The sequence below is a fragment of the Urocitellus parryii genome, chromosome 1 (genome assembly GCF_045843805.1).
Source record: "Urocitellus parryii isolate mUroPar1 chromosome 1, mUroPar1.hap1, whole genome shotgun sequence".
In the NCBI taxonomy this organism is placed as follows: Eukaryota; Metazoa; Chordata; class Mammalia; order Rodentia; family Sciuridae; genus Urocitellus; species Urocitellus parryii.
The window spans coordinates 283495977-283509148 of record NC_135531.1 but is presented as its reverse complement, the minus strand read 5'-3'; the positions used below and the strand labels follow the sequence as shown (position 1 = coordinate 283509148).

Here is a 13172-nt window from a genome sequence, read left to right as displayed (position 1 = left end):
CCTACGGGACAGGGCTGTGAGTCCTAGATGTCCCAGGAGCACAGGTGGAGTCACCGTGTCACCTACGGGACAGGGCTGTGAGTCCTAGATGTCCCAGGAGCACAGGTGGAGTCACCGTGTCACCTACGGGACAGGGCTGTGAGTCCTAGATGTCCCAGGAGCACAGGTGGAGTCACCATGTCACCTACAGGACAGGGCTGTGAGTCCTAGATGTCCCAGGAGCACAGGTGGAGTCACCATGTCACCTACAGGACAGGGCTGTGAGTCCTAGATGTCCCAGGAGCACAGATGGAGTCACCGTGTCACCTACAGGACAGGGCTGTGAGTCCTAGATGTCCCAGGGGCACAGGTGGAGTCACCGTGTCACCTACAGGACAGGGCTGTGAGTCCTGGATGTCCCAGGAGCACAGGTGGAGTCACCGTGTCACTTACGGGACAGGGCTGTGAGTCCTGGATGTCCCAGGAGCACAGGTGGAGTCACCATGTCACCTACGGGACAGGGCTGTGAGTCCTGGATGTCCCAGGAGCACAGGTGGAGTCACCGTGTCACCTACGGGACAGGGCTATGAGTCCTGGATGTCCCAGGAGCACAGGTGGAGTCACCGTGTCACCTACGGGACAGGGCTGTGAGTCCTAGATGTCCCAGGAGCACAGGTGGAGTCACCGTGTCACCTACGGGACAGGGCTGTGAGTCCTGGATGTCCCAGGAGCACAGGTGGAGTCACCGTGTCACCTACGGGACAGGGCTGTGAGTCCTAGATGTCCCAGGAGCACAGGTGGAGTCACCGTGTCACCTACGGGACAGGGCTGTGAGTCCTAGATGTCCCAGGAGCACAGGTGGAGTCACCGTGTCACCTACAGGACAGGGCTGTGAGTCCTAGATGTCCCAGGAGCACAGGTGGAGTCACCGTGTCATCTACAGGACAGGGCTGTGAGTCCTGGATGTCCCAGGAGCACAGGTGGAGTCACCGTGTCACCTACAGGACAGGGCTGTGAGTCCTAGATGTCCCAGGAGCACAGGTGGAGTCACCGTGTCATCTATGGGACAGAGCTGTTAGGCCTAGCATGTCCTTGGGGCACTTGTGGAGTCACTGTGTCACCAACAGGACAAGGCTGTAAGTCCTAGCGTGTCCTGTGGGGTGTACGCCATGGGGTTAGTTCCTGGCTCCCTGGTGAGCGCAGGTGAGATCCTGGTGTGTTACTCTCATTGCCTTCCTCTGTTCTGTACTGAAGTGTGCATTTGTCCCTGTCCATTTGTCATTTTAGTGGCTAGGGAGTGATCAGCAGAGGGGTGGGAGGGGCAGGACTCTGCCTTGGGAGGTAGAAGGTGTTGTTCCCTGGCTGCCCCCCGCTCCTGGCAGGGTGGCCACCAGGCCTGTGTTGACCTGTTTCCTGGGAGGGCCTGGAAGTTCCATGGTGTCTGTGGGACCCTCCTGGGCACCTGCCTGAGGGCTTCAGCTGCCTGGCTTTCCCTTCCCATGCTGGGGCCCTCTTGCTCCCCTCAGCTAGTGCCACAAATGTGTCCTAGGACTCTGTGGTCCCTAGATCCCCTATGTGAGGTGACCTTGTGGTGAGCTCTTAACAGTGTTGCATGGTAGTTGATTTTGTGGCTGATGACACAAGTAACTATAGCAGTTCATATTTTAACATTTTTGTAAAAGTTTCTGGGTATAAACTTACATTGTTAACGTATTTGAATATAGATCCCTAGTTTGGAGTAAACACGTTATCATAAACAATACTGCCAGTTATCAGCATCTTGCCACAGCTCCCCGTCTGCCAGGCCTGGGGTGCAGTGGGAGCCGAAGCCTGTGAACTATTGTTGAGTCCTGCGAGCAGCCCTTATGTGCAAGGCATGGGAGAGCGGCAGGAGGCCGGCTTCTCCTCCCCGCTCAGCACTAGTTAATAAGTCTTAGTGAGACTTTCCATGTTGTAATGAAAACGTGGTTTCTGTCGTCGACTGGGCTGACAGGAATATGCTATGTGTGCATACATGCATGTCTGTTTGGTTTATGTCTACATATGAATGCACATGCACTTGTTTATGTGCAGGTGTGAACACGTGTGCATGTATGTGCATGTGAATGTGTGTGTGTAGGTATGTACTATTTATATGCATATACACACATGTATGTATTTGTTTATTAAATGTAAGTTACTTAGTGGGCTTAATGGTCCTGCCATTAGTTTGCTTCTGATTGATTTTGAAATGGTCGACTGCACTCTGGGATTGTTGAGTTGGTTGGTCCAGCTACCCACACTGTGATGCACTCAGACCCACTGTGTGTCTTCCTGGAATCCATGGAGAGGCGGGAGCGGTGGGGCCTCTGCCGTGGGAGATGCAGAGGGGGCCAGGCAGGTGGGTCTCTGACTTTTGGAGAGGAGCTTGTTATCAGTGGAGCCCCTCGTTCCAGACGGTCAGAGTCCTGCTCCGTGGGGAATCCTTGTGGGTGTGCCTTGCTGCTCTTTGAAGATCTCTCAGAGCCCTGGGCAGGAGCATCTGTGCCTTCTCAATCACCCCCTGCTGACTGGATCCTGGGCAAGTGGCTCTCTTGCCCCGTGAGCTGCTCGTGGGCACTTGCTGTTGGACACCAGTCTATACAGTGGTTTGCCCTCCGTGTGTTCCTGAGGTCTGTTCCTGCCGAGCTGGTTTCTGTGCCTCCCACGGGGACCAGATCGGGTCTCCAGCCCCCAGCATGATGCACTGGCAAATGAGTTTTGTTGGTGGTATATTTCTTGTTTATATCTATATATATATATCAACTATTTTTTTTTTAGTTGTTGATGGACCTTTATTTTATTTGTATGTGGTGCTGAGAATCGAACCCAGTGCCTCACACATGCTAGGCAAGTGTGCTACCACTGAGCCACAACCGCAGCCCCTCTTGTAAGCATTTATTTTAACAATAAATGCCTCTGCCTAATTCCAGCTGGTGTCAGCGGTGGGTTACCTGCGCTCAAAGGGCATCGTGCATCGGGATATCAAGGATGAGAACATTGTGATCGCGGAGGACTTCACTATCAAGTTGATCGACTTTGGATCGGCCGCCTACTTGGAAAGGGGCAAATTGTTTTACACCTTCTGTGGAACGATCGAGTACTGTGCTCCTGAGGTTCTCATGGGGAATCCGTACGTAGCTCCTGTGTGCCTTGTCACTGTGCCTGCCCTTTCCACTGGGCCTCAGGATTAGTTTGATTTTAGGGTAAATGGCTTTGGTCAGTGCCTCTTTGTGACAAGGGTCCTGAGTGATAAAGGGTTATGTTTCAGAGAATAAGTGGGCAAACATGCAAAGTGGTCAGAGGGTGCTGGGCAGTGGACATGGGTCCATTCTGCTATGTTTTGTTTCTCAATTTTCGTTTTTCTTGAGTTTGATATAAATTAGGAAAATACAGAAAGTAAAGATGAGGGTCCCCCAAAATGGGACTTGCTGGGAGCAGTGGAACACACCTGTATCCTCAGCAACTTGGGAGGCTGAGGCAGGGGAATCGCACGTTTGAGGCCAGCCTCAGCAACGTAATGAGACCCTATCTCAGAATAAAATTTAATAAAGGGCTGGGGGTATGACTCAGTAGTAGAGCACCCTGGGTTCAATCCCCAGTACCAAAAACAACAAAAAAATGCACAAAACCCTGCAAAAATAAAAGAGGGGACTTTATGTAAAGTGAAGACACTTCTTTTTTTTTTTAAATTTTTATTTGCAGATGGACCAACGTCTATATTTTATTTATTTATTTTTATGTGGTGCTGAGGATCGAGCCCAGTGCCTCATTCAGGCGAGGCAAGAGCTCTACCACCGAACTACAACCCCAGCCCGAAAAACTCTTCTTTAGCTAGGTTTATTTGTTGACAGGAATAATAACCTACTTCAATAAAGTCTTGTCAGGCTGGCCGTGTTAGAAATCAAGCAATGGCAAGAATAGAAGCTCTAGGAGCTGTGGGGAGGATGGACGGTGGGGCTCAGTCCCTTAGAGGCCCTTCTTTGGTACTGCTTGGCCGCAGTCAGCCCCAGGGTACTGCCCCTGCTGGGGAGGAAGTGCACCCTGGGGGAAGATGAGTTTGCTTCTCCTCAGGTGGGGGAGCCTGTGGGCGGCAGGGGATGGCCCTCGCAGCGTCTCGTCCTAGTGCTAGGAGTCCCCAGAGGAGTCTGCTGACAGCGGTTTCTGCTATGTACACATCCTCACGGTCTCTTGCATGCACAAATTGGGTGTCTCCACATACGAAGTATTTTATTAAGTCAGGTTCAGACACGTTGGTATTAAGAGAAATGCAGCTAACACGCACCTCTGGAGGGGAGTGGGTGATTGGGCATGACCCGCCTGTATGGTCCTGTCAGCAGTGTGCAGGGTTACCCTGCTGGGCTGGCTGGAGCTGGACTTGACCCTTGGCTTGGATCCAGAGTGTCTGATTGTGGTCACCACTGTCCAACACACTCCGAAGGCTCACATGGGAGGTGAGGGCCCAGAGCAGTCTCCCAGGTCCCCTCACCCTGAGCTGGGAGGTGAGGACCTAGAGCAGAGACTCCCATGTCCCTTCACCCTGAGCTGGGAAGTGAGGGCCCAGAGCACAGTCTCCCAGGTCCCCTCACCCTGAGCTGGGAAGTGAGGGCCCAGAGCACAGTCTCCCAGGTCCCCTCATCCTGAGCTGGGAAGTGAGGGCCCAGAGCACAGTCTCCCATGTCCCCTCACCCTGAGCTGGGAAGTGAGGGCCCAGAGCACAGTCTCCCAGGTCCCCTCACCCTGAGCTGGGAAGTGAGGGCCCAGAGCACAGTCTCCCAGGTCCCCTCACCCTGAGCTGGGAAGTGAGGGCCCAGAGCACAGTCTCCCATGTCCCCTCACCCTGAGCTGGGAAGTGAGGACCTAGAGCACAGTCTCCCATGTCCCCTCACCCTGAGCTGGGAAGTGAGGTCCTAGAGCACAGTCTCCCAGGTCCCCTCACCCTGAGCTGGGAAGTGAGGACCTAGAGCACAGTCTCCCAGGTCCCCTCACCCTGAGCTGGGAAGTAAGGGCCCAGAGCACAGTCTCCCAGGTCCCCTCACCCTGAGCTGGGAAGTGAGGTCCTAGAGCACAGTCTCCCAGGTCCCCTCACCCTGAGCTGGGAAGTGAGGACCTAGAGCACAGTCTCCCAGGTCCCCTCACCCTGAGCTGGGAAGTGAGGGCCCAGAACACAGTCTCCCAGGTCCCCTCACCCTGAGCTGGGAAGTGAGGACCCAGAGCACAGTCTCCCAGGTCCCCTCACCCTCAGCTGGGAAGTGAGGTCCTAGAGCACAGTCTCCCATGTCCCCTCACCCTGAGCTGGGAAGTGAGGACCCAGAGCACAGTCTCCCAGGTCCCCTCACCCTGAGCTGGGAAGTGAGGGCGCAGAGCACAGTCTCCCAGGTCCCCTCACCCTGAGCTGGGAAGTGAGGGCCCAGAGCACAGTCTCCCAGGTCCCCTCATCCTGAGCTGGGAAGTGAGGGCCCAGAGCACAGTCTCCCATGTCCCCTCACCCTGAGCTGGGAAGTGAGGGCCCAGAGCACAGTCTCCCAGGTCCCCTCACCCTGAGCTGGGAAGTGAGGGCCCAGAGCACAGTCTCCCAGGTCCCCTCACCCTGAGCTGGGAAGTGAGGGCCCAGAGCACAGTCTCCCATGTCCCCTCACCCTGAGCTGGGAAGTGAGGACCTAGAGCACAGTCTCCCATGTCCCCTCACCCTGAGCTGGGAAGTGAGGTCCTAGAGCACAGTCTCCCAGGTCCCCTCACCCTGAGCTGGGAAGTGAGGACCTAGAGCACAGTCTCCCAGGTCCCCTCACCCTGAGCTGGGAAGTAAGGGCCCAGAGCACAGTCTCCCAGGTCCCCTCACCCTGAGCTGGGAAGTGAGGTCCTAGAGCACAGTCTCCCAGGTCCCCTCACCCTGAGCTGGGAAGTGAGGACCTAGAGCACAGTCTCCCAGGTCCCCTCACCCTGAGCTGGGAAGTGAGGGCCCAGAGCACAGTCTCCCAGGTCCCCTCACCCTGAGCTGGGAAGTGAGGACCCAGAGCACAGTCTCCCAGGTCCCCTCACCCTCAGCTGGGAAGTGAGGTCCTAGAGCACAGTCTCCCATGTCCCCTCACCCTGAGCTGGGAAGTGAGGACCCAGAGCACAGTCTCCCAGGTCCCCTCACCCTGAGCTGGGAAGTGAGGGCGCAGAGCACAGTCTCCCAGGTCCCCTCACCCTGAGCTGGGAAGTGAGGGCCCAGAGCACAGTCTCCCAGGTCCCCTCACCCTGAGCTGGGAAGTGAGGTCCTAGAGCACAGTCTCCCATGTCCCCTCACCCTGAGCTGGGAAGTGAGGACCCAGAGCACAGTCTCCCAGGTCCCCTCACCCTGAGCTGGGAAGTGAGGTCCTAGAGCACAGTCTCCCAGGTCCCCTCACCCTGAGCTGGGAAGTGAGGTCCTAGAGCACAGTCTCCCAGATCCCCTCACCCTGAGCTGGGAAGTGAGGGCCCAGAGCACAGTCTCCCATGTCCCCTCACCCTGAGCTGGGAAGTGAGGTCCTAGAGCACAGTCTCCCATGTCCCCTACCCTGAGCTGGGAAGTGAGGGCCCAGAGCACAGTCTCCCAGGTCCCCTCACCCTGAGCTGGGAAGTGAGGACCTAGAGCACAGTCTCCCAGGTCCCCTCACCCTGAGCTGGGAAGTGAGGGCCCAGAGCACAGTCTCCCAGGTCCCCTCACCCTGAGCTGGGAAGTGAGGTCCTAGAGCACAGTCTCCCAGGTCCCCTCACCCTGAGCTGGGAAGTGAGGTCCTAGAGCACAGTCTCCCAGATCCCCTCACCCTGAGCTGGGAAGTGAGGGCCCAGAGCACAGTCTCCCAGGTCCCCTCACCCTGAGCTGGGAAGTGAGGTCCTAGAGCACAGTCTCCCATGTCCCCTCACCCTGAGCTGGGAAGTGAGGGCCCAGAGCACAGTCTCCCAGGTCCCCTCACCCTGAGCTGGGAAGTGAGGACCTAGAGCACAGTCTCCCAGGTCCCCTCACCCTGAGCTGGGAAGTGAGGGCCCAGAGCACAGTCTCCCAGGTCCCCTCACCCTGAGCTGGGAAGTGAGGTCCTAGAGCACAGTCTCCCAGGTCCCCTCACCCTGAGCTGGGAAGTGAGGACCTAGAGCACAGTCTCCCAGGTCCCCTCACCCTGAGCTGGGAAGTGAGGGCCCAGAGCACAGTCTCCCAGGTCCCCTCACCCTGAGCTGGGAAGTGAGGTCCTAGAGCACAGTCTCCCATGTCCCCTCACCCTGAGCTGGGAAGTGAGGACCCAGAGCACAGTCTCCCATGTCCCCTCACCCTGAGCTGGGAAGTGAGGGCCCAGAGCACAGTCTCCCATGTCCCCTCACCCTGAGCTGGGAAGTGAGGTCCCAGAGCACAGTCTCCCAGGTCCCCTCACCCTGAGTTGGGAAGTGAGGACCCAGAGCACAGTCTCCCAGGTCCCCTCACCCTGAGCTGGGAAGTGAGGTCCTAGAGCACAGTCTCCCAGGTCCCCTCACCCTGAGCTGGGAAGTGAGGTCCTAGAGCACAGTCTCCCAGGTCCCCTCACCCTGAGCTGGGAAGTGAGGACCTAGAGCACAGTCTCCCATGTCCCCTCACCCTGAGCTGGGAAGTGAGGGCCCAGAGCACAGTCTCCCAGGTCCCCTCACCCTGAGCTGGGAAGTGAGGTCCCAGAGCACAGTCTCCCAGGTCCCCTCACCCTGAGCTGGGAAGTGAGGACCCAGAGCACAGTCTCCCAGGTCCCCTCACCCTGAGCTGGGAAGTGAGGTCCTAGAGCACAGTCTCCCAGGTCCCCTCACCCTGAGCTGGGAAGTGAGGTCCTAGAGCACAGTCTCCCAGGTCCCCTCACCCTGAGCTGGGAAGTGAGGACCTAGAGCACAGTCTCCCAGGTCCCCTCACCCTGAGCTGGGAAGTGAGGGCCCAGAGCACAGTCTCCCAGGTCCCCTCACCCTGAGCTGGGAAGTGAGGACCTAGAGCACAGTCTCCCATGTCCCCTCACCCTGAGCTGGGAAGTGAGGACCCAGAGCACAGTCTCCCAGGTCCCCTCACCCTGAGCTGGGAAGTGAGGACCCAGAGCACAGTCTCCCAGGTCCCCTCACCCTGAGCTGGGAAGTGAGGACCCAGAGCACAGTCTCCCTGGTCCCCTCACCCTGAGCTGGGAAGTGAGGTCCTAGAGCAGTCTCCCAGGTCCCCTCACCCTGAGCTGGGAAGTGAGGTCCTAGAGCACAGTCTCCCAGGTCCCCTCACCCTGAGCTGGGAAGTGAGGTCCTAGAGCACAGTCTCCCAGGTCCCCTCACCCTGAGCTGGGAAGTGAGGGCCCAGAGCACAGTCTCCCAGGTCCCATCACCCTGAGCTGGGAAGTGAGGTCCTAGAGCACAGTCTCCCAGGTCCCCTCACCCTGAGCTGGGAAGTGAGGGCCCAGAGCACAGTCTCCCAGGTCCCCTCACCCTGAGCTGGGAAGTGGGGTCCTAGAGCACAGTCTCCCAGGTCCCCTCACCCTGAGCTGGGAAGTGAGGGCCCAGAGCACAGTCTCCCAGGTCCCCTCACCCTGAGCTGGGAAGTGAGGGCCCAGAGCACAGTCTCCCAGGTCCCCTCACCCTGAGCTGGGAAGTGAGGGCCCAGAGCACAGTCTCCCAGGTCCCCTCACCCTGAGCTGGGAAGTGAGGGCCCAGAGCACAGTCTCCCAGGTCCCCTCACCCTGAGCTGGGAAGTGAGGTCCTAGAGCACAGTCTCCCAGGTCCCTTCACCCTGAGCTGGGAAGTGAGGGCCCAGAGCACAGTCTCCCAGGTCCCCTCACCCTGAGCTGGGAAGTGAGGGCCTAGAGCACAGTCTCCCAGGTCCCCTCACCCTGAGCTGGGAAGTGAGGTCCTAGAGCACAGTCTCCCAGGTCCCCTCACCCTGAGCTGGGAAGTGAGGGCCCAGAGCACAGTCTCCCAGGTCCCCTCACCCTGAGCTGGGAAGTGAGGACCTAGAGCACAGTCTCCCACGTCCCCTCACCCTGAGCTGGGAAGTGAGGATCCAGAGCACAGTCTCCCAGGTCCCCTCACCCTGAGCTGGGAAGTGAGGGCCCAGAGCACAGTCTCCCAGGTCCCCTCACCCTGAGCTGGGAAGTGAGGTCCTAGAGCACAGTCTCCCAGGTCCCCTCACCCTGAGCTGGGAAGTGAGGACCTAGAGCACAGTCTCCCAGGTCCCCTCACCCTTAGCTGGGAAGTGAGGGCCCAGAGCACAGTCTCCCAGGTCCCCTCACCCTGAGCTGGGAAGGGAGGACCTAGAGCACAGTCTCCCATGTCCCCTCACCCTGAGCTGGGAAGTGAGGACCCAGAGCACAGTCTCCCAGGTCCCCTCACCCTGAGCTGGGAAGTGAGGACCCAGAGCACAGTCTCCCAGGTCCCCTCACCCTGAGCTGGGAAGTGAGGACCCAGAGCACAGTCTCCCAGGTCCCCTCACCCTGAACTGGGAAGTGAGGACCTAGAGCACAGTCTCCCAGGTCCCCTCACCCTGAGCTGGGAAGTGAGGTCCCAGAGCACAGTCTCCCAGGTCCCCTCACCCTGAGCTGGGAAGTGAGGACCCAGAGCACAGTCTCCCAGGTCCCTTCACCCTGAGCTGGGAAGTGAGGACCTAGAGCACAGTCTCCCATGTCCCCTCACCCTGAGCTGGGAAGTGAGGACCCAGAGCACAGTCTCCCAGGTCCCCTCACCCTGAGCTGGGAAGTGAGGACCCAGAGCACAGTCTCCCATGTCCCCTCACCCTGAGCTGGGAAGTGAGGACCCAGAGCACAGTCTCCCAGGTCCCCTCACCCTGAGCTGGGAAGTGAGGACCTAGAGCACAGTCTCCCAGGTCCCCTCACCCTGAGCTGGGAAGTGAGGATCCAGAGCACAGTCTCCCAGGTCCCCTCACCTTGAGCTGGGAAGTGAGGGCCCAGAGCACAGTCTCCCAGGTCCCCTCACCCTGAGCTGGGAAGTGAGGGCCCAGAGCACAGTCTCCCAGGTCCCCTCACCCTGAGCTGGGAAGTGAGGGCCCAGAGCACAGTCTCCCAGGTCCCTTCACCCTGAGCTGGGAAGTGAGGGCCCAGAGCACAGTCTCCCATGTCCCCTCACCCTGAGCTGGGAAGTGAGGTCCTAGAGCACAGTCTCCCATGTCCCCTCACCCTGAGCTGGGAAGTGAGGGCCCAGAGCACAGTCTCCCAGGTCCCCTCACCCTGGGTTGGAAGTGGAGGTTCCAGGCTGCTCATGGCAGTCCCAGAGCATGGTAGCCCTCAGCTTGCTCCATCCTTTTCCTGGGCCTATCTGGCCCTTGTGGGCAGTGACTGGACTTTTTGCCTGCGTGGAGTGTGGGGTTCTGTTGGAACCTCCATAAGTGACGTTTCAGATTGATTTGGTTACCCTGGCATCCGTGAATGCTGGAGTGGTCACCCTACTCCACTGTGGGAGGGAAGCTAAATGTCTACACTCTGTGGCCCAGCACAGGGCTGCCTCGGAGGTCCTGCCCCTATGCCCAGCTGGGCAGCTTCCATGAGGGGTGTGGGTTCCCACCTGGGCTGTGGCTCTGAGCTGCTCAGTGACCTCCCTTTAGGCTGACCAGCTTCGACCTAGAGGACCCCGATCCTGCTCTCACCTCTCTCAGAGCCCTTGTCTTGCCTTTTCTTCTCATGCCGTGCCTCCTATTAGCTATGCAGGGGGACAGTCCTGCTCCTGGCCTCTGGGTCCACCCTGGCTGTGTCCTGTGGCCCGTCCTCTCCACTGTCCTGAAAAGGCTGTCTGAGCTGCGATTTCCACGTTCACCAGCAGTGCTCTTCCTTTCTGGGCGTATCCAGTCTGATTCTTGTTTTCGGTGTTTTTTTTTTTTTTTTTTGTGGTGCTGGGGATTGAACCCAGGGCCTTGTGCATGTGAGGCAAGCACTCTACTCACTGAACTATGTCCCAGCCCCCAGTCTGATTTTTATAATTTTTTTTATTATGGTAACATACATAACGTAAAATTTGCCATCTTCAGCCTGAGCTTAGGGGCAGTAAGCACATTCATGCTGTCTTGCAACCAGAGCCACCACCTACCCAAAGAACTTGTTTTTTTAATATTTATGTTTTACTTATAGGTGGACACATATCTTTATTTTTTTATATGGCGCTGAGGATTGAACCCAGGGTCTTGCACATGCTAGACGAGTGCTCTACCTCTGAGCCACAATCCCAGTCCCCCAAAGAACTCTTTATCTTCCTGAACACTAACACCCACGACCCTCTGCAGCCTCTGCATCTGGTGTCCTACCTCTGTCTCTACAGACCTGCTTCCTTTAGGGACTGGACTCCCAGGAGTGGGATTCTGCGGTGCTTGCCCTCCTACTGCTGGCTTCTCTGGCTCAGAATCAGGTCCTCAAGGTTCCTCACGTGGCCGCTGGGGCACGGTCTCCCTTTTGTGGGCTGGTACCAGCTGCTGTGGGTGCTTGCTGCTGCCGCCACCTGGCTACTGTGAACCCTGTGGCTGTGAGCGAGTAGCTCCTGCCCTTGGCTTTGCAAATAAAAGTCTTATTAGAACATGGCCATGTGCACATGCGCCTTCTCATCCTCTGTGGCTGCTCTGTGCCATCAGAGCAGAGCTGAGTAGCTGGCACAAGGCCACACGCCTGCGAGCCTAGAACATGTGTCATTTGGCCAGTCCCAGTCCCACTCTTTCCAACATTCTTGAAATCTCTGCCATGAGATGACATAAAGGCAAAGCCGTTGACTTGACTACCTGCTCTAGCTTCCTGCAGCCGCCCCTTCCCTCGCTCTGTGGTGGCCTCTGCTGCCCTTGCCTGGGTTTCTGCCTCCTTATGGCCTAGGCTCCTGTGGTCCCTGGACAGCAGAGGCCCTGTCCTGGGCCCCTCTCATGCTGTGGCTGCTCAGGGCTCCATGTCTGATGGTGGCTCTGGTGGGCACTGTTGCTTCCCAGCTGGTGCCTGGTTCAGACTGCTCTGAGCTCCACAGACTGACACTCAGGGCCTGGGGCAGCGTGGAACAGCACAGGGCAGTGCAGGGCCATGGGCCTGCTTGGCAGCTGTTCTACCTTGCCAAGCCCCGTGTGCTCTGGTGTAGAATGAGGACGACATTCCTCTTGCTAGGGTGCTGGGAGGGTTAGGGTTCAACCACCTGACGGCCTGGTATAGCTGGCAGCATGCGTGAGGTTGTATGATAACAGGAAATAACAGTGCCCTGCCCCTCCCCAGTCTTCCTCTTCCATCTGGACCAGTTCCTGGCCCCACCCTGTCCTACTGTCCTGCTGTCCTCTGCCTGCTCTGTCCACTTGTCCTGTGTTCTCACTGCTCTGAGCCTGACCTCGTTGTCATGTGGTCTTTCTACAAAGCACACCACTCTGTGCTGATGACCCCTCGTGAGGCCGCTCCTGACCTCCCTACCTTCGCCAGGAAGCCCTCCCCCTGGCTTGCGGTCCCCTGAAGGCCTTCCCATGCAGGGAAACCCTAGCTGGTGGCAGAGGGCCCAGTACTCACTGTGGGTGGTCTGGGCAAGCTTGTGCTATTCCATGAAGCCCTGAGATGCTCTCTCCTCCCCACAGCTACAGAGGTCCGGAGCTGGAGATGTGGTCTCTGGGGGTCACACTGTACACACTCATCTTCGAGGAGAATCCCTTCTGTGAAGTGGAGGAGACCATGGAGGCAGCTATCCACCCCCCACGCCCTGTTTCCCAGGGTGAGCAGGATTCCCAGATAGTGGGGAGATGTCGTGTCCTGAGCTGCTGTCAGTTCTTGCTTCTGTTTCCTCTCATACCAGTGATCTTATTTACCTTCCTCTTCTATTTCCTGTGCTTTGATCTGAACATAAGAATAATTTGAGTCGGGCATGGTGGCACACCATGGCTGAGGCAGGAGGAGCCAGTCTGGGGCAACTTCGTGAGACCCTGTAAAACAGAGCACTTGCCTAGCATGCACGGACCCTAGGTTCAACCCCTAGTAATGCGTGCGTGTGCACACACAGGCAGATGAGTGATCTGAAGAAGACTTAAAAAACTCTGGGTGATTAGTTCTTATTAGTGTCTCTTGGGTGTTAGAGGCCCTTTGTCAGTGATCGACTTCACAGTTGTACCCTTTCTGAGCAGCACCTGGAAGATCAGGCATGTAGGTCAGAGGAAGCACTAGGCCCCGACAGCTCACCCTGGAGCCTCCCCTTCCAGAGCAGGGTGAGGGCTGAGGGCT

General features: G+C 57.6%; 1 protein-coding gene across 1 annotated transcript in view; it reads left to right on the top strand.

The window, feature by feature from the left end:
- The window catches only part of Pask (PAS domain containing serine/threonine kinase), a 55936-nt gene that overhangs the window by 40533 nt on the left and 2231 nt on the right, over window positions 1-13172 (top strand). Inside the window, 2 exon segments of the mRNA XM_077799795.1 lie at window positions 2931-3130; window positions 12536-12669. Coding sequence (XP_077655921.1) covers window positions 2931-3130; window positions 12536-12669 — 334 coding nt within the window.